At 35.4% G+C, this 22,132-nt stretch overlaps 1 protein-coding gene across 4 annotated transcripts in view; it reads left to right on the forward strand.

The window, feature by feature from the left end:
- Window positions 1–22,132, forward strand: part of ZFPM2 (zinc finger protein, FOG family member 2) — a 525,088-nt gene that overhangs the window by 92,920 nt on the left and 410,036 nt on the right. For 2 of the 4 annotated variants that reach the window (XM_086336267.1, XM_086336269.1), the window contains exon 2: window positions 13,702–13,860. The exons of 1 other annotated variant lie outside the window; for it this stretch is intronic. In XM_086336267.1, the coding sequence (XP_086192393.1) occupies window positions 13,702–13,860 (159 nt within the window). Of the gene's footprint in view, window positions 1–13,701; window positions 13,861–20,347; window positions 20,393–22,132 lie in introns of those variants that run through there. One more of the 4 variants, XM_086336270.1, reaches the window with a different exon arrangement.

Here is a 22,132-nt window from a genome sequence, read left to right on the forward strand (position 1 = left end):
TTCTTTGTTATTTAAACCTTAATGGTTGAGTTAGTGGTTTGTCACAGTTTTTTTTTTTATGTGTTATTGCTTGACTATAGATACACAAGGTGTTATTATTAATATATCTTATATATAGTAACAGAGAGGTTGCTTTAAAAATGTTTTAAACCTGAATTTTCCCCTGTTGACTTTTTCCTTGCTAATCTACATAGTTTTTAAATATTTCAATAAAATTAGGACAATTCAACTCAATTTGAATTGTGTTATCTCTAACTTCCTCATTGAAGGAACTTTTCTTTCAATTGTACAACCTTCCCAAACCGACATGCAAATTACACTTTGCACATTATTCCCCGATTCACATATTGCTTCTTTCAAAGAGTTTGTGAAATTTTTAGTAGCTGTTTATAGAATTGTGGCAGATTTCTTAAGAACGTTTAGAACATCTCAACTTATCAACAGCTCATAAAAAATATCAGTTCTGCCCCCCCAACCCTGTCCCTCATTAAAACTCTTCATCGGCAGCTACACATGGCAAGAAAACAAAACCAAAGGAAAGGTAACAGTTTCTATAACCTAATTTAGATATGCTTCATTTGTGTCACAGTTAAATCTCCAAAGAGCATTGGGAAGCATGATGGAATGGAATTCCCCCACAGCTTCAGCAGGAGCCAACTCTCCATATGGTACATGAATAATTCTCAAGTGCAATGGATAAAATAAATGGCGAGACTGATCTTGTATGTCTCTTCAGATGTGGAAAGGAGGCCTCATAGAAAATAAAGCTGCAGAATTAATGCCTTCTATCAGTACATACACTTTAGCCTCCAAAATAGAATGAGATGTTCTTGGGCAAAGTAGAACTAAATATAAAGGAACCAAATGATATCAAGGGTTTACTGTTAAAAAATAATGATCCATTCTTATCTTGCCCCTCATACTGTTGTGTGTGTATGCTCAGTCATATCCGACTCTTTGAGACCCCATGGACTGTGGCCCACCAGGCTCCTCTGTCCAGGGAACTTTTCAGGCAAGAATACTAGAGTGGGCTGCCATTTCCTCTTGCAGGGGATCTTCCCGACCCAGGGATTGAACCTGTGTCTCCTGCATTTGCAGATGGATTCTTTACCACTGAGCCACCTGGGAAGCCCCTCATATTGTTGTAGGGATGTTATATCTCAGATCTGCTTCACTCTCCTCTTCTTTCCAGGTTTGGAACACGTATCACTAGCATCCCAGTGTGTGATCTGTATTAGAATAACTTGAGATGCAGGATTAAAATTCTAATTCCTAGGTCCTATCCCTGAGCTGCTGAATCTTTGGGAGTGGGGCTTTAAAGTCTTCATTTTCATCAAACATTCAGTGTGAATCTCATTCAGACTAACATTGGTGCCCGTTATAATAGAGACTATAGAATAAGACTCGAAACAAAGAAGAGAATGGCAGAACCAACGATAGGCACCATGATTTCCCTCTGAGGATGCAAAGGGCATCAGGGTATGTTTCCACCAGTGGTTTCCTATACTTATTTAATATTTGAGCCAAGGGTTAGCCTGATCCAAGATAGAAGGCTGGAATGGGAAAGCTGGGTGTGTGGTGGATGGTGCTGGGTGACAGGTACATACTTCTTTTTGTTCTCAGAAAGCACAGAGTGGGAGGAAGCAGGATCAGATTGAATGCTGTAGTTAATAGTGAATGGCATCCATTCTGTGATTTGATTTCTTTCTTTTTCTGGTAAGATTTACTTGGTTATATTTTTCCACATCAAGAGTCAAATATTTTAAGTATATAAAAACAGAGTGGGAGGCTGATAGAATGATTTTTTAAAAATGGCTGAAAAATTATGTCTGAACTAGGGAAAGACTATTAACATGTAAAAGTCATCTATATAGTTTGGTTCATTGCTGTTTACAGTGTACTGGTTCTAAATTGTGATTGCCAATAGAAAATAACCACAAAGAAGAACAACGAAAATAGACCAAAAGCAAACTGAAAAAAAAAAAAAAAAAGCACTAATTCACCTGTTTAAGGTGTACCTTTTTTGAAGACAGGAAGATGTTTATTTCTAGATGATTCAAGTTAGATGAATTTGTGTCATTTACAAGAGTTATAAAATGTGGCTTTAAGATAGAAAATTCCCCTGTATTTATTGCCAATGCATCGAATATTAGGTAAGTCCTGATAATTCTGGTATTCTGGAATTTTCTCTTTGGAGGGAAGGAATGCGTATTTCTTTGCCTTGAGTGAGAGGGTGATTGGGATTGAATCACTGTGGGTAAGAATCTTTCTAGGTTTTTCATTAAGTGTGGCTATATAATCAGTATTGAAATAAGAACTTTATCGCTTACCACCTTCAATAGTTAGTAAATTCATTTGTATGCTTACAGTTTAAAGGAAAAAGTGAAATTCTATTTAATTGGAAAGGAAGCTACCATGTCCAGTTTTTTTCCCTGTGTGTGTGTGTGTGTGTGTGTATGCACGCATTCTAGTTACTTATATCAGAAGTGCATAGGAGAGTGTCTCCTGGAGGCTGGCACAGGGTTTATGATGCAAATATTGAAGGGCTGTGAGTCACCAGCAGAGAGTTCATTTATGTGAGCTTTCCACCTTTTGGCTTACCCTATAACTTCTGCCTGTAAAGGTGCTTGCTTTTATTCTATTGTAGCCTTTGTTGCCAAAGGCAGAGGATATTTTCTTTTTAAGAGAGCCCTTAGATGCTTCCTCCACGTTGCCTCTGCTGGAGCAGTGTGGATAAGCTACTTTGTTATCACTGGCACCCTACCTGCTCTCCTAATTCTCCAGAGAGTAAGTGTTCTTCTTAAAAATATAGCTATATTGAGTGCCTCTGTGTCTTTAGATACTCTTTTAATGTGCTAGTATAAAATAAAAGTCTTTTTGAAGATATGTTTTATGGGGAAGTGCCTTCTGGGGCCTCTAGAGATGTTCACAAGCACTGAATCGAGGTACCTGTATAGTGGTTTAATGACAGTGTAGAACGCTTGTTATAAAGTGCCCTTTTGATATGTATCCCAGCACATGGCACAATTAGAGCGTGGTGGGCATGTTGATTTGTTTCCACCTTTACCCCCAAAGCGCCACCCACCCCCATCGATTTGTTAGGGTTTTGCAACTATAGATCTGTGTTTTGTTTTGTTTTTTCCATCCCCCGAAGATGAAGGAGATCTGTCAGAATGGAAATTTGGAAAATTACACATACACTTGTGAAATTAGGCAAATTCTTATAAAGTTTGTATTCCCACCTAATGTACAGGATCCACAACAGTGCTTTGTTTTGTGTAAGGAATTGTTTTTCTCGCTGTGCAGAAAACGTGTGCAGGACTGTACAGGCATAGAGAGAATATTCATCATTATTTACTGTGTCAAACTCAAACGGAGGGCCAAATTGGCAGCATTCCAGGAGCAGGAGGCCACACCTATTTGTGAAAATGGAACAGATTTCTGTAGTTGCCTATTTTGTTCCTATTGTTGACTATTCTGTTCAAGGCGGTGGTGCCGGGACATGTAGTTTGCAAGCCGCATATGTTGGTTAACAATGAAGGTTGGCCACGGTACTGCTCCATAAAATCCTGGAGACCACACTTGGTTTGTGCACCAGCCTGATCATAATAAGGGATTGGAGTGAGAGATGATAAGTGGAGGAACCTGTGTGATCCGGCTGGGACCTCTTGCTTCACACTGATTGCCACTGATTGATAGGCCTGCTGATGGCTGGACGTTTTCGTCTCACGAGATGCCCTATCCTCAGAAGAGGAGGATGAGGAGAACGCCATGCTGCTTGAAGTTCCTGGTTTTCAAATAACTCACATAGCAGGCTGTAATTTTTAAAAATTGAGATGCAATCCCTATTTGTATAAAGATATTTTTCTATACCATAGCCAGACACACATGAAAAACTTTTTAGCCAAATTCACTGGCTGCTCAATTGTTTGCATTATTCAGGGCTCCTGGAAGTGTATGAAGCAGTAACATGTGGGATCAGCCTAAAGTAGTGGCTCTAGTCTGTTCCATGTCATCCCAGAATTGTCTCAAACAATGTGACTGAAGCACTTTCTAGATTCTCTGGCATTATTTGGGAGAACCATTAACCAGCACTAAATAAGCAAACCTAACCTGCCACTAATCAGGTCTGATTGCACTAAGTTGCCCTGGTGATAAGTAGTTTGATCACAGAATCAGCTGTAGTACACAAAGGATGGAGCCTATGTTAATTTCAAAATATTATACTGTTTCTATTAAATGATAACAAAAATATAATTTGTACTGTTACACAGTGACTTCTAGCATTTATATTCCTACAGTTGTTCTCAAACTTGAGCGTGCCTTGGAATCCCTTACAGGGTTTGTTAAAACACGGGTTGATGGGCCTCACCCTCAGAGTCTCTGAAGCCAGATCTGGGGTGGAGTCTGACAATTAATTTTGAATTTCTATCAAGTTGTCTGATGATGATAATGCTGTGGGTCTGAGGATGACATTTAGAGAACCACTGTTTGCTATCAAACTGTTTGTAATTAGCCAGTGAAATCAGGCATCATTTTTAGAGCCGTTATTTTATAAAATGAGTTTTTTAGAAGGTTTAATCAATAATGAATTGTACATGTAAAGAATCATTTTAATAAAGCAGGGTCAGAAAGGATGTTATTAAACTGAAGGAATAAGTAGAGGGAAATTGATCTATGTGATGAGATGGGAATTGTTAGATTACAATTTTATTAAGAAGGAAAAGAAGTTTATATATACAGTGACCAAAACCTGATGCAAGTATTTTTGTTGATATTTTTCTTGTAATTAAAAAAAATTCCCCCAAATCTTTGCAGTGATTTTCCTTTGATTTCTTGCATGTAGCCATGTGCTTGCTGGCTGTTTTCACACGATGCAGATACGTTGCTTATGAGACAAAGAAATGCATCCTGAATGTTTTTAAGGGCCATATTGATTCATCTTTGCCTTATGAAATTGTTTAAGAAATTAATCATCAGAATCCTTTGTTTAATATCTATTGTTTGGCTAATGCTTTTGTTGTTATTGTAGACTTTTAAAAAACCAACACGTGCATTGTCTTTGATTTGCTCTAGAAAGAGAAAGAAATATGCATCCATTCTAGAGTCAGAAGACTAGGCTCCCCTTGTCCCTGTTTTTTGTATCTCTGTTTAAATAAGATAATTTTAAAAAATAACATCTCTTTTGCTTATACTAATTTAGCTTTGTAAAACAATATAGGATATTATTCTCTAGTTTTACACAATTTTGTTTGTCAAATAAGAATACTAGCTGCATTTTGATGGTGTGTTGAAGTTTCTAAAGAAGATGCATTTTTTTTTTCTTGTACAGGTCTATAAACTTATAAGTTCTGATTAATTCACCTAATACATATCACTCACATATCATGTATAAGAGGTTCTGTGGGCAGATTCAAATACTTTTTTCGTACTCATAATGCTTTTAGAATAATATAACATACTGTATTCATATTCTGGGTAACACCTGATCTGTTGTGATAGCAGAGTTGATTTTGTGGAAGATTTTCTGCTTGCCTGATCTCACATCCCCCAGAAAACTTTTGGCAGGCTGTGGGTGGAAGGCACCTGATTTGAATAACCAGGAAATGACATGGATTTCACACTGATAGCAGAATAAACTTCCGTCAACAATATAATTAGTAATAATTGGACCCAGTATTCTCTCTCCTTCATTTGATCTTCAACTTTATGACAATTAAATTCAACTAAAATTTTCTTATTTGAATAACTATCAAATGCCATGGAGAAGGCAATGGCACCCCACTCCAGTACTCTTGCCTAGAAAATCCCATGGACGGAGGAGCCTGGTAGGCTGCAGTCCATGGGGTCGCTAAGAGTCGGATACGACTAAGCGTCTTCACTTTCACTTTTCACTTTCCTGCATTGGAGAAGGAAATGGCAACCCACTCCAGTGTTCTTGCCTGGAGAATCCCAAGGACGGGGGAGCCTGGTGGGCTGCCGTCTATGGGGTCGCACAGAGTCGGACACGACTGAAGCGACTTGGCAGCAGCAGCAGCAACATTAAATGCCATGGTTAAATGCTAGGTACCAAACCATACTTGTTACTTCCAGTTACAAATGGAGGTCAGATAAAATTATATCTGAGGAAATAAGAAAATGCACAAATAACTGGAATTTAGGATATCTAAGAAGGCTTTCTTGCCCTCCCCATGTTAAAATGGAGTATCTTAAAAAAAAGTTGCATGTATTGTATGTGTAACATTCGTCTGCTTCATTCAGTTATCCACTCCTTTCTGGCTGGGACCATCCACTTTGTACATTACTGTTAACTCGGTATGCAATATAGTGCCTGCCATGTGCTTCACCCTTAATAAATACTGGTTAAGTAAATAACAAATGAATGAATAAATACATGAGTCCATGAAAGTCTCATAAAAATAACAAAATAATTTATAAGATTTTTATCTATTTTTAGTTATTACCAAGGGCTTTATATTATTGAAATAAATCATATAGAAATACATACTTTTAGTAATGAATATACTTTTGCGTTTCTTTATGATACAGTTACCATCTTCAGAAAGCTTTGTGGGGCTCTGGACTGAGAGGCCTGATTACAAAATATGTGAATTTCAGTGCCAGCTCTGTCACTGACTTCCTGGGTCAATGCACAAGGCACTTATTAATGAACTGACTTTTTTTCAATGCCTGAGTTACTGCCTGAGAGTAAATTGGTCATTAGAGATTCTAGTTTAAATTTATCTGGATTTCCTCATCTGACTTTGTTTTTCCTGTGATGTCAGTGTTTAATCTGCTCTGTGTGATTAGTTGCTGCTTGCTAGGTTTGCATATGTTGTAAGCAAAAGTATTTTCTTGTTAGTATCATTGGCTTAATTTGAAGGTTCCAAAAACAGAGCATTTCAGGGGAAAAAGTTAAAGAATTTAAAGTGTTCTCAGATTTACATATAAGAAGTGTTAATACTGCTATCTAATAAAAATGGCCAAGGACCTTGTAGCAAAGAATATTATTCTATTTTTATAAAAATCAAACAGTTCATTTTTTCCCCTAAAGAAACAATTTGAATAAAACCTGACCCTCTTCTCTTCTTTTTACAATGGAATATGGTCAAATTGAACCCACCATTAAAAATTCTCTAATATCTTTTTTTGCATTAACATTTCAAAACTCAATTTAAATATTCACAGATCTCATTTTTAATAAACTTAACAAATTCAGGTAATTTCCTTCAACTTTCTAGATTGAAGGACAGCAGTTGGTACAGATATAAAAAAGATGTACAGCTATGAGCAAAGCCCAAAATCAATTATATATAAGAAATAACCTAACACATGGAAAGAAATTAATCAAAAAGAAGAATTTCTACTATATAATTCTGTGGTCTGCTACCTGCAGGCAACAAACGCAAATGAAAAAATCAACATTCTTTTGGCAGATAAGAGAAAAATTAATAAAAATGTTTCCTTCCTACTAGATCCCCTGATGCAACTATTGTTAAAAGTGAGTGACTGCAGGAAGAACTTGCTCGTTTAAAATGCTGTTTTTTTAAACTACAGAAATAAGGTTTTATTCTTGCTGTTAAGCTCAATTACATGAGTTAGTATGGATTTGCACTGTCCAAAGAGCATGCCTTTTCCCTGCCCCTTCTCATTAAATGACTCTGTGGGATATGCACGAGACAAATGTAATAGGAATCAGGTGAGTAGCATTTTGAGGTGTGCCTACAGCGTAATGATGATTCTAAGGAATCTGAGTGTAGCAGCTGAAAACTCTGAGAGGAACTACTGAGAGCCACAAAAAATGCCCCAGATACAGTCAAAAGATATTAGTACTCTAAAGATAGACATGTTCCTACTCCATAATGAGATGGGGAGGAGTGCATTTTTGTGGATTTCTGCTTTTTAGAGTTGCATTTTTACTTTTCATTTCTAACTGAACAAACAAGCCATATTGTACAGAATGTATGAAACTAACAGTCTTTCCTATTAGAAGGATTTTATATTTTGTGTTTTATGAATATCATCCTGAGATTAACGGAGATATATGAGACTAGAATACAGAGGATTCGGTAATGACATCCAATTTAAATATTAATATTAGTCCACCGCCACATTTATATCACATGTAGAGAATGTGACATAAGTTTAGAATGGAAAGTTTATATTAATTCCCCTTACCTATTAACTAACATACAGCATACCTGTATAGAGTTTTGACATATTTGTATATTATGTATTAAATGTAAACCATAATTTGCCTATCCCTTTAATTTGACTTTCTTATCCCTAGCTTATATTGTCATATTCACTTTTTGAAAGATAGCATTACATGGAAACGTGGGCTAATTATTATGTAATTTTAAAGAATGGTATATATTATTGTTTGAATTGTCAGATTTAAAGATATCTATTGTTTTATATACAGTAGGTTTTATGTACCTTCTTACTCCTTTGTGTGAATGATTCTTTTACAAACAGCTTTAAAGAAGCACAAAACAGGAGCTGGCAACTTGGAGACAGTACACCATTTTCATTTTCATTTGTTCATTAAGATTTTAAGAAATTTATTTCGTGTTCTTTGTTCTGCATATGTCCTGTATGTAAAATTATGTAATAAATTTTTGATGGAAGTTTTAATAATACTAACAGATGTAAAAATGATCTGAAATGGCATACATTTAAAAACACAGAATAAAAAGGTTTGGAAATACTTGTGTGTTTTAGAGGAAACTCACCTAGCAGAATTTCTGAGCACACTGTGATGGATTATTGTAATTATTGGGAATGATAATATTTTAATTCGAATTTCTTCCCACCTGTCGGTTGTAATCAAGGCTGCCCAGTATTCTGAAACAGTCTCATTTTGCTAGGTGGCTAGTCTTGTGCAGCCTCTAGAATGCTTAGAATATTAATGCATGGAGAGGAGACTGAATGCTCTCTATAGTTCCATTATGGCAAAGTGTCTTGTTTTAATCAAAACATATACAAAACCTAACTAAAACAATTTATAATAAATTAATTCCAGCGAGTACTTAAGAGGAAGAAACCATTTTGGGGGACATTGTATCAGAATATAGAATTTGGCGTTTCTCTTCATCATAATTGACAATGTATATTAATTTCTGTAGAATTTAATTTCTTTCTTGGGTGCCTCATTCTGAAGTGCTTTGAATTTATATGAACAAAGACAATCTGACATTTATGTGAGGATCAGTCTAGTTTATAGTAGGCTGCCAGAGTAGGAAATTTTTTATCAAGATAATATATGTTGAAAGACATGTTTATTTGATTTAATATTTATGATGTTGGTCTTTATCATTTTTTGCATTTCCTCCTTGTATTGCTTATTTTAATCCTATGTCCTCTAAATTCTTATATATCTCCTATATTTTTTCCCTAGAGTTTTTGCTTGTTTGCCTTTTTTTTTTTTTTTTTTTTTGTCATCTAGCTTTTACTCCAGTGGCTTTGGATGGGCTTCAGGGATTTCTTTAACCACCTGAAATCATAGTAATAATTTTCTCATGAATTCATTTGTCCAGGGAGAAGTACTCCTCAAAATGCTTCTTAACTAAATAAATCTAGTTCTTGACATTCATTTCATTCAGCGATTACACTACCTTTATATAGGATAGGACTACTTAACCTTGAATGCCCCTATTGTTCTTTGCCAATTCCGAATCACTGAAACAACCACCACGTGAAAAGTTTCTGCCACACATAGGCTCGACTTTTGCAACATATCTGTTGGTGCTCGGTGAATAAAACCTTAGCAAATACCACCAAGCCTCCCTGATTGCTCAGGTGGTAAAGAATCTGCCTTCAAGGCAAGAGACTCGGGTTCAATCCCTCCGTCAGGATGAACCCCCTGCAGAAGGGAATGGCTACCCACTCCAGTATTCTTGCCTGGAGAATCCCATGGACAGAGGAGCCCGGCAGGCCACAGTCCATGGGTTCGCAAAGAGTCAGACACAACTGAGTGACTAACACACACAAATAAAGCTTTCCTGCACTTTGGGAAGGTCCTGGGTAATGTCAAGTGTTGTGAATCTGCACCACCCTTCTCAGCTTCAGCTTTATCTCTAGAGGGCAGAAGTAGTAGAAGTAGTGGTCAATTCAGGTGGTTCCTAGGTACCAGTTATCTCCCTTTCTGAAAATGGAAGTATTTCTTTGCATCCACCAGAATCTTCCGGTAATCTCTATTATTAATCCAATACAAAAATGAAAAGATACCTCTTCATTCTGAGAGAGGATTAACACCGTTGTGGGCCAGACGTCCAGCATTGTTGTATTCATAACTTTAGGATGTACAGCTAATTGTTCGCATTTGGAAAATCAGATAAATATTTATATTTATAAACATTAAGACAGTTCATTCTGGAGTGTGTTTGAATATCTGTAAATCAGAGGCAATTGAAGAGTTGAAATTCAGATTTCCTTTCACTTGCCTGCCAAGTGGCCTCAATCAGAAGTAATTTTCTCCATGAGGGCACAGAGAGCTCAGTCGTAAGCCTTTTCTAAGTAGATATTATTATTTGTGTCAAATTACGTGTGGTGATTTTTCTGAAGTGGACTTCTGTGCCCACTAATCCATACACAGGAGGTTCCTTCATTCCCTCCTTCATTGGTGCTATTAATTGTGCTTCAAGTGTCTCTTACCCTCTTAAAATGTTAGTTTATAGCTACCGATTATCTGTAAGGTTTGCAATATAGAGAGTAGAGTGAGATCTAATCTTAAACCATAAATACTGTGCATTTTAAGAGAAACCTTTTTGCCAGAGCCTGATTTGATAGCATAGCTAAAGAAATGGTTAGTAATTTCACATTTTAAAGTACAATAAATTATATCAATCTGACACGTGCTTTGGGCGAAATACACACTGGTTACTAAATCACCTTTTTTTAACCTGTTATAAATATTGACAGTGAGATCTCATGTATTTTGAGCAGTGAACTCAGAAATTTCTTTTACCTTTCATTTGGATTTTTGTAATTTGTTTTTGACAATAAGTGCTTCTTTTCAGTTACATGCTTTGAATTGCAAATAGATAGCCAACATAAAACAGCCCCTGGAATATACAACATTATACTGTCAATTAAGATCTTACCATAATCTTTGATAAATAAAAGTTATATATGATGCGGAAGCCTTTTTCACATATGTGTATATATATGAATGGCTTGGTTAGACACTTATTGAGGCTATATCAATGTTTTGTGGGTTTCTTTCAAAATTTCACATAAGAGTTTCCATTTAATTTTTAATAATGTGATTAAATTTTATTTTAATGTATACTATTGGAGCCCAATTGTTAAGTCCTGGATGATTTTAAGTAATTGTTCAAGTACATATTATCTTCAATAAAGACTCTTTTACGAATGTTAGAAAGTCTGCTCACATTTTATTTTTAAAAAACAAAGTATTTTACTATTAATTTTATTCTAGTTATGTGCATGCACTTTCTTTATAATATATAGGCTTTTGTAATTGAAGAGCATACACAAGTAAAAAAGACATTCAGTAAAATTTATATGAATTATTTAAAATATTTATTTTACCATTAGAGATTTATTTTTTGTTAACCAAACCCAAGAGTATGTATTCCAAAAGAAGTCTAGATTGTCTTGTCTGTTACATGATATAAACTGATATTAAGGCAGTTTCCTTTATAGATTGACTTGGTAAGGATATAAATTATGCAAATAATTAAATATTCATAATCAATTATTTTATTTTTGGTAATGTCTGTAAAAAAGACTTTCCTGGTTATTTTTGCTGGGAGGGTTTAAATTTTGGTTGATTTTTGATAATCTGAGAAGAGCAGTAAGAGGTTTCTCAATTTTAAGACTAGATCTTTAAACACCTAAAAATAAAGTTATGTTAGTAGACATGAGCAATTTCTGAAGGATTCTGTGTTTACGAGTAACCTGTTTTATAGTTTTACTTATGAAAGAATGCATTTATAACTACAAAAGAATGATTTGCATAGTGGTGTGGTATAAAAGGCATTTTAAAATAAAATAGAGTTTTCATGTCAACTTTTCCACATATTAACTTGTAGCCTTATTCTGGTTAGCTAACCTCCTGACCTTTACTTTCCAGATTTACCAAAAGAAAGAATAATAATTTCCATACCTACCTCACTGGGTTATTTTAAAGATCACATAAGAAAGTACTTTGAAAGTCCTATATGAGATATAAAAGTGAGACGGTTTAGGTGTCTTATTTTGACCAAACTTGTTATTAAAACTAAGTATCTTGAAAAAATAAAAACATGGAAAATATTCTGTTTTATTCCTTGTTAGACTTGCAGTTAATAATTAAAATTATTCAAATAACTGTTTTAGTGATTGTAATATTTTACCTTATTACTATTTTATATATTCCTTGCATGTCTTAGTACTTGACATAATTGTTAAAAGGTGAAAGATTATATATTACTTGAAATAATGAACAAGAGATAAAAACTAATATGAGATCCATGGCTTTTGAATGCAACTGAGCACACATGGTTTTTTTTTAACTCTCCACCTAGAATTGAAAAAGCACATTACCAGAGTGTTTGGAATTAGTGCATCCTTTCTTCCTTAACATTTGTTATTTTGGAGAAAAGAAGAAAAAATAAATTTTAGAAAGGACAAAGAAACTCTGTAATAATTTTTTTTGGCTTGAATGTACCTTAAATTTAAATCCACATTTCCAAGAAGTAAGAGAAAGAGACTGCCTAAGCCTTTTAAGTATTTAGCCTGTCTGATGAGACTGCTGACGTGAGTGACAATTAGTACAAATTACCATAATTGTGTTCTTTGGATGAAATGCCACAGTGCTTCTTTAGGAGCAAATGCAGGCTTCCACTTAGTAAAGTGATTCGGATACTTTGATTCTTCTGGGCAGTCAGAAATTCACAATCGGCCATGTGGTATTTCCATGTCATCCACTTCAGATCCATCTCAACAACTACAGCCCACCCTTTCCTTTCAATAAAATAGGTCCATTAATGTAATGCACCTGACTCATTCACTCTAAGGAAGTTGTATTTTTATTACAGAAAAAGTATCACATAAATACAAATTACATTTTTTTCATTAGAAAACTACTTTTCATTTCAGAAAAAATTCAATTAATTATGAATAGGGTTATGCTTTCATCAGGGAGAGAAATATGTAATTTTTTCTTCAAGCTTCAAACACATATAATGAAATCTTTTCTCAGAATCCACTCTTAAGATGGATTTTTAAAAGTATTGACTTTATTAAAATCTCAGTTCAATTAAAATGCATTCAATTACTTTAAATCTTTATTAAAATCTCAGGTAAAATTGTACAACAGTGTAAAAGAGACTTGTACTCTTTACCAGGCAGTTAATTCTAACAAATGAACATAAAGTGCACAGTTTTGCTCTTCAGGAGAGAATAAAAGAATAAGCTTTGGTCTTCAAGTTGGAGGTGGGGAAGGATGGGAGATGGAGGTTGCTTTCTATTTAGTAATTTCAGGAACAGGTTTCTTTCCACTTGTTACATTGCTCAGTATACTTGTTGATGCAGATGTGGCATTATCTTGTCTAGGTGCCCTTGGTACTACTTGTCCTTTCGTAGAATACCTTATCCTCCTTCACCACCTTAATCAAAAAGACCCTGTTTAAGGATTTTATTTCACACAATTCTTTGGATTTTTTTGGTACAGTGTCCCTCTTCTTTTTCAAGGGCCACTAGAGGATGCCATTGAAGAGGAAGAAGAAGAATGTCCATCAGAGGAAACAGACATTATATCAAAGGGGGACTTTCCACTGGAGGAAAGCTTTTCCACAGAATTTGGGCCTGAAAATCTGAGTTGTGAAGAGGTGGAATACTTTTGCAACAAAGGTAATCATTAATGGCTGGGCATGATATGTGAGTCCATTTACTCAGATGATTTTGTGTAGTTGAAAACTGCACTGATATACTGGAGGAAGAGTGTTCGGGGTGCTAATATTTAATTCAACAGTCTGAAAATGTGTACAGGATTTTTAAAATGCAATATTATTTTGAAAGATAAAAAAATTTTATAACTCATAAGTCATACTGTGTATTTAAACACATAGTTTCATATTGATTGGCCAGTTGACTGAATATTTTCATGTTGCTTGGACAGTTGACTACAATATATTTACTGTTCATCATTTATCCCTTCCACAAATATTATTGAACATCAGTTGTTTACAAGGCACTGAATTCATCATTGAGGGTAAGCAGGGAATGGGCCAGAGTCCCTATACAAGGTTTGAGCTCATTTCTTTTGGACACTGAATGCCTTAAGTGTTTGACATTGACTTTCAACATTGAGGATGGTGCTCTTTTTAGATATTGACAAATAAGAAAATACACACTCTTTCTCTCTTCTAAATATTCTTTTGATACACTATCTTATAACAGAGGAAAAACCTGAGACACTGTATCTCAACCTATTTCCAACCTATCTTGACTTGGAGCCAAGTGGCCCTGCCAGTAACTATGTCCTCATTGGTCATGTATACTCATTATTTAACTTGCTTTTCCAAAACTGAGTTTAAGGGTTCTTATGATTCTTTTTAATTTTTCAAATGATTGTTTGGCGTCTGCAAGTGAGGTGGATCTTCTGTTACCTCCTGCACCAATGTATGATTTCACAAGTGTTCAGGTTACTTCTTTGGTTTCAGAATAGCTACTTTTATTGATTTTACCATGGTTGTTTCCCATAGGGCATGACTGAGAGTGTCTGTCTATCTCTGTATGTCTGTTTATGTTTCTTGTAAGCAATATTTTTTTTGTTTTAGGCAGATAGAGAAATTATGGAAAGTGAGTTTTTACATGTTTGTGTGAATTTGATGATCAGAATTGATAGTCTGAAATCAAGAATGCTGATATATCATCCCCCCAGACTGCTAATATACATGTCTCAGCAGCCAACTATTTATATTTGATACATGTTTATAGAAGTTCAGAAAACCTCTTTGACCATTAACTCCTAGATACTTCAAGATGACTTTGTAACCTGGTCCTTGGCCCCCACATCAGAGACTTTTGGTTGAAAACAAGAATGGTAGGGACAGAATAGACCTTCTTTTTTAGTATTGACTTAGATATCAGGCTAAATTAATATTTTCCCTATTGGAACCATTTCTTGATGCTGCATAACCACAACAATACATAGTAGAGCTATATGGAGAGGAAGAGTTTTTAAATATGTTTGAAGGCATCCCATTTTCCATCTTTATCAGGAAATACACTCTTTTGTGCACTGTAGAGAACCTACCTTACATTGCAGGACTGCAATAAAGGAAGGAACCAATAGCTATTAAGTATCATTTATTCTTCTTACTCTTGTCCTTAAAAGACTTAGTGCATGGACTCAAGAATTTTGTCAATTTATTAATCCAGGGAGAGCAGTAATAATAATTATTAGATGTTGTTTACATTTGGTAATAATCATTGGTGATGGCCTGTGTTTAATGAAAGAATATATTGGGTTGGCAAAAGAAGTTTGTGCAGGTTTTTCTGTAAGATGTTATAGAAAACCCAAATGAACTTCTTTGGTCCACCTAATAAAACTTCAAATTTTAAGTTAGTAGTTTCTTGGAAGAAAATGGACTTATAGTGAAAATGAAAGTGAAGTCACTCAGTCGTGTCCAACTCTTGCAACCTCATGGACTGTAGCCTACCAGGCTCCTCTTTGGAATTTTCCAGGCAAGAGTACTGGAATGGGTTGCCATTTCCTTCTCCAGGGGATCTTCCTGACCCAGGGGTTGAACCCAGGTCTCCTGCATTGCAGGCAGATGCTTTACCGTCTGAGCCACAAGGAAAGTCCTAAATGGACTTATAGCAGATGCTTATTATAGGATTACATAATTATAGTCTCAGAATAATAACTTCCATCTATACTAAACAGAGTCTTAACTCAATGAAAAATAATGACAGGCCTTGAGGGACTAAAAAAAAAAAAAATGAAACAAAACTGAATTACAATTCTTAAGAACATTGTTTAATAAACATTATTAACTGTTTGATAAATAATTGGAAAGTTGAAAAACATATCAAAGTAACATTTAATATATAATGTAGGTAACATGGGGCTTCCCAGGTGGTGCTAGTGGTAAAGAAACTGCCTACAATAGGAGACAAAAGAGATGCAGGTTTCATCCCTGGGTTTCGAAGATTCCCTGGAGGAGGACATGTCAACCCACTCCAGTCTTCTTGCCTGGAGAATCCCCATGGACAGAGGAGCTTGATAGGTTACAGTCCAAAGGTCACAAAGAGTCAGACATGATTGAAATGACCTAGCACACACATTGGAGAAGGCAATGGCACCCCACTCCACTACTCTTGCTTGGAAAATCACATGGACGGAGGAGCCTGGTGGGCTGCAGTCCATGGGGTCGCAAAGAGTCGGACACGACTGAGCAACTTCACTTTCACTTTTCACTTTCATGCATTGGAGAAGGAAATGGCAACCCACTCCAGTGTTCTTGCCTGGAGAATCCCAGGGACGGGGGAGTCTGGTGGGCTGCCGTCTATGGGGTCGCACAGAGTCGGACACGACTGAAGCGATGTAGCAGCAGCAGCAGCACACACATGCACACATAGGTAATATATTAAAAATATATAATTAATATATATTATACAAATAATTCTCTGTTTAATTTGAAGCTAGATAATAATGCTAGGTGGGAATAGAATTCTAATTTTGACATAATATTTTTTAGGATAAATACTACTCTACTATTTCAAACCACTGTCGCTTTATTTAATAGGAAAAGAATTTCATTATTTTACTCTCATAAGTTGTGAGACCAGGGAATTCCCACTGAAGCAGTAAGAACTGGTGTGAAAGAGAGACAACTCTTTGATATGAATTGCATCCCCTTGAGGTCATACAGGGATTCCATTCATTTTTCATTTAAGTTGATTAACTGTAATAGGAAGAAAAAATTTTCTCTCTGGAAAATTAGAATCTAATCTTTCTGCAGAAATGTACAAATTAGTCTCAGTGACACATAATTATGTTTTCTTGCAGGGAAGAAGACAGATAGGTTTAAAAGAGTATATGTATTTAAATGGTTAATGATGCCAGAGTCATGATTGAAGAAGCATGTGAGAATTGTTATTCTGATGAAAACTATTTTTAAGTTGGGATCATGGATGAAACATACTTTTGCGTATATTCTAAATGATTTGTGACAACTTAAACATTGTAAATATGTGTAAGAAAATGAATTGGATTATTTTGAAAGTTTCTTTGTCTAAAAATCTAGTCAAAATCACAATCTGACAATGATGTAGTTGTTTCACTGGGTTCCAGAGATACTCTTATCAAATAGGATAGGAATTTAAAAACTAAGATCACAAAAACATGGCTGGAGTATCTTGTTTTCCAAACAAGGTATTTTGACACATTGTCAGAGAAGAGTATTGAGATACTCATATAGTTACAATATATCTTCATTTATATTTTAGCAACTGTCTTTTGTATAAAAGCAATCTATTGTATTGTAACTTTTCTTTTTTAGAAAAGAAGAAAAATTTCGACTTTCTGGAGACATAGCTTATCATGGGTAAAAGTTGCTGTTTCCTTTTGAAATTGAACCTCTACATTATGTAGGATGTTTTCAGTGTTTAGAATAGTTATTTACTTATTATTGTGGCATTTTCCTCTGTTCCACATGAATATTATCTATTCTTTTGTTGTCAAGGGGAAGACTCTTTTTTTTTAACAAGTCTCAAAGTATCTATTAATGTTAGTAAAGTTCCTAGTTATAAAATGTGATTAAATGTGATCCAAATCACTCTTATAATGTAATATTCCACAGAAATGTAAAACAAGTTGGTCAGACTTTTGTCATTTTTAAATGTGTAGAATTTTTAATCACATGAATCTAAAGCCTAAATATTTACAATTAAAATGGAAAAGATCACTTTAATAAAACCTTGTTATAGTCAAAGGGGGCCTAATTTTGAATCTGACAATTCTATTGATTCCTTTTTCACTTTTTACTTTGGGTTTGGTTGCATGTTTCATGTTTTTGTTTTTCATCTTTGAAATGAATCAAATGAACTATGTTTATAAAAAGATGCTATTTCAAAGTTGCTTTGATCCTTTTAGATTTTAAGAAATTTAGCAAAGTGTAAAGCACTGCTTTCAGTGTGCATCATCCTCTTTGGTGCAGTGAGTTTAGATCCTTTGGCATCTTGCCTTACCGTATCTCAGAGAGGAAGGAAACAAGCAAGAATTATTTCCTTGAATTTACAGATGACGAAGACATCAAGGCTGGGTGCATAAGTGCTGCACCTTTCCTGTGTACTGAAGTCTTTGCTGCAGTGCCTTTTTTTCTGCCTTTGTTCTGGCTTATAGAATAAACATGGAAGAACCTCAGTGTTGGTTTAGAGCTAAGCAAACTAGTATAAATGGAAATATAGGTGGTCTGGAAAGCAACCTGGGGCGCTTTTGGTTATGTCACTGCTGGCAGGTGGGGACTCATATATACTAGCAATTCTTGGATCAACTCAGAGACAGTAAGATTTACAATGGAGGTGATATTAAAGCAGCTCTAAAACTGGCTTACTATTATTAATTATTTGGAAGATGGTTTCCTCACTGAACTATTCAGTTTGTTAATGACTAAAGTAGATAAACCTGTCTTGGGATACATTCCAGGAGGATGTCACATGGTATGTGAACAGGCAGAAAATTGCCAGGCCAGTATGATTAGGCTGTTAGAAAATGATGCTGTCAACAAGCAAGCAAGCAAACAACCACAAACCTCTGAAGAAACTATGTATTCGTGAACTTTGAATGATCAATAGTGATTTTCTGAAAAAGTTAACCAAGTTAACAAACTGGTCTCTGATGACATCATCTCTGAACAAAGTCTGAAAGGGAAAAATAATGTCATTAAGTTGATTTTGAAAGAAAAGCAAGCCTTTCTTATAGTCCTGCTATCTAGATACAGAGAATGATCAGAGAGGTCACTGGGTGCAGTGTTTTACTTGAAGAGATGAATTAATGTTGGAGCTCTTCAATCTGGAAGAATTAGGGTTGAAAAAAGGGAGCATAATGGAAATCTGTAAAATAAGAAAACAGATACTGTGTAACAATGGGCATTCTCACATTCCAAAACATTTGACCCAGGTAATGTGCAGAAAGTAAAGGTTGTCCTTCTATATTTAAAAAGCTTTAGAATAGCAAAATGCGAAAATAGAATAAAGCCCGAGTTACTCAGACTTGGATTTAGCTCTAGCCCCAGAAGTAATTAATACCAAAGCAAAAACAAACATAAACAGATAATTAGGTTGGCAGGAGCTTCCAGTTTAGTTCCATAGATTGAATTCAATACAACTCAACTTATATGTTAGGCATCTGCTATGTGTTGGACCCTTTTCTTGGTTCTGGGGATGCAACAATAGACAAAAGTCCATCCCTGCTCTTGAGAGACAGACAACAATCAAACTCACAGTGTATAATATAATGGGTGATGCTGAACATCATGAAGAAAAGCAGCACAGGTGGGGATGAGAAAATGCCATTGTGGGTGGGGGGTGTGTGTGTGTGTGTGTGTGTGTGTGTGTGTGTATAGTGTGTGCTGCACACCGCCTTATACAGAGTGATGGTAGGATAGGTGAACTTTGAGTGGAGACCTGAGGGAAGGGAGTGAGCTCTGGTACTCCAGGATCAAGTTGACTGTACCTGTGAGGCTAGTGTTGCAGGAAGCCAGAGGAGGACAGCAGAGAGCTGGGGGATACAGGAGAAGTGTGGCCATACCTGTGGAATTGACATCCTAGGAGTCTCTGGGATTCTTATTGCTGTGGAAGGCTTGGGTAAGCCACAGAGGAGAGCTGGAGTATAACTGAGAGAAAGCCATGATGATGACTTCTCTCTACCTAGAGAAGGAAGGGCTGCAGAGAGTACAAGTGAAAGCAGGAAATGGAAGCAAGAAAACCGGGGAAGCTGTCAGGAAATACAGATAACTCCAACTGGAACCATCCCTTTAACAACAGTCTTGATGAGACTCCATCTGTAGCTCGTTAATGCAGTTTCCGGAAGAACAGTTTAGGGATGTTTGAGGCTAATGAGTCTCTTTGCTCCCTTCCACAACACCAGAGCTGAGTATATGTTCTCTATAAATTTTCACATCCTTGACTCAGAAAGATAGAGCAGGAGGCATGAAAATCAGAATAATTTCATCACTGTACTTAACTATTTCTGCCAATACGTTTCCAGACTCATGGGGATGTTCCTTTCCCCCAACTCTTGCCTTTCTTTCCATGGTTTGTGTCATTTTGTAGCTTTGTTCAAAATTTAAGAACGGAGGGAAAGCCGTATTTCTCTTTGGACTGTTAAAGCCTGGATTATTGGCATTTGTCATCCCTCACCCCCCATGTCAAGGTAAAGCAACAAAATTATTATCTTAATTCTTAACACTAGAAGAAGAGCAAAAGCGCAGTTTCATAAAGATTTGGTTAGGGGAGTAGTAATTGCTTGTTTTTCACTTGATTCAGTGTCAAACATTCATGCTATTTTGTGTCCTGTTTTCTTTTTTCTTTTTCATTCTGTTATTATTTTAGTTCAGAAAGTCTGTTTACATACAGTTCATAAATGCTTTTCAGTCAGTTTGGTTTCTTTCTTCCTCATTTGTGCCTTTAATGACATGTTTTTGCCTCCTCTGATGCTTGGGCAACTGGAATCGGAATCTGCAAAAGGCAGCTCTACCATAATCACTTTGAGTTCAGTCAGGAAGGAGATCTTTACAGGCAACTTTGTTCCTTTTTTCTTAACGGGATTAAGAAGCTGAGCTTTTTAAATTCTTGCATATAACATTGACATTTCCAGGGTGTGTTTGGACCAGGGAGTTCAAAGAGAAGGAATGAAAAAGAAAAGCCAATATGACTTTGTTTTTTACCTTGCTGGAGGAGCTGTTTGTGCAAATCGCCTATAAGCTTATTGACCTGAATCTTTGACTCCTTGTTTTCTCTGGATTTGGCTGGAGTGGAGACACTGATGGAGCCCTGATAGAGCTGATTGAACAGCCCCCAGCTTTGCTTGGCACAGACCTCCTTTCCCTTCTCCTCCACTTCCCCCTCCCTCCACATGACATTATTGTTCCTTGGCAAACCCTCTGTTTTTCTGGATCTAGTACTCCTTTTTAAAAATTTTATTTTAAAATCATTAAATTTTTCTTGCATAACTCATCCAACAATGCAAAATGGAAAGTAATTTTTTTTTTTAGAGTATAGAAATAGGGGCTATCATAGTGTCCTACTTGTATTTTTATCTCATAAGACTGGAAAAAGGAAGAAATACCTTATGACATTGTGGTATCACTCTTCTGGCCATATTAAAATCCCAAAACATATTTTTTATTTGATATCAGTTTGGTTTTTTCCTTAAGCCACAATTATTGGAAAAAAAATGAAGGAACATTTGAAGGCAATTTGTGCTTTCAGGGGAGTTAGCATTTTCTCATTTTGGGGGAACCAGAGGGTGTTCAAATTTTGTTCAAGGCTTAGTATTTTATTTGTAAGAATCAATTCAAACTTTCTGTTTACCTCATCTTTGATGCCAGATATATCATTATGAAAATTTCAACAAAATTAACATGATTGATTTTACACAATGTTGAATGAGTCATGATGATATCATTTATATGAATTTTGTATGATAATATGTGTTATGTTTTTGCATGTGATAAACTAAATTCATTGCTTTTTCTGTAAGCAAACCATTAACAGATCTCCATTGTCCAATCTACTAAAGGCATTTTTTAGATATAGTAAAACTTGATAAATATATAATTACATAATTATAGTTTATGAAACAATTTCATGTTGTAATATAGCATAGTTTATTCTGCTTCTACCTGAGTATATAAGATATTAAGAGATAAATATATGCCTGTTTTGTTTATATCTTTATTTTATATCAACATAATTATTGTTAATAATAAAAACTGAGATCAATATAAAACCATATTTAATCATTTAGAGATGTTGCCTTTTTGATTTTGTTTCTTCTGCAAGTGAAAGACTATAAAACTTAGTATAAGTTTGTTGTTTTCCCTACAATGTTGAAACTCAGGAAAAAAGAAAGAATTTATTTAATCTATTATTTTATATATGTAAAACTAGG

The sequence above is a fragment of the Bos grunniens genome, chromosome 14, assembly GCF_055505025.1.
Source record: "Bos grunniens cultivar Pamir isolate PY7600 chromosome 14, Bosgru_T2T1.0, whole genome shotgun sequence".
NCBI lineage: Eukaryota > Metazoa > Chordata > Mammalia > Artiodactyla > Bovidae > Bos > Bos grunniens.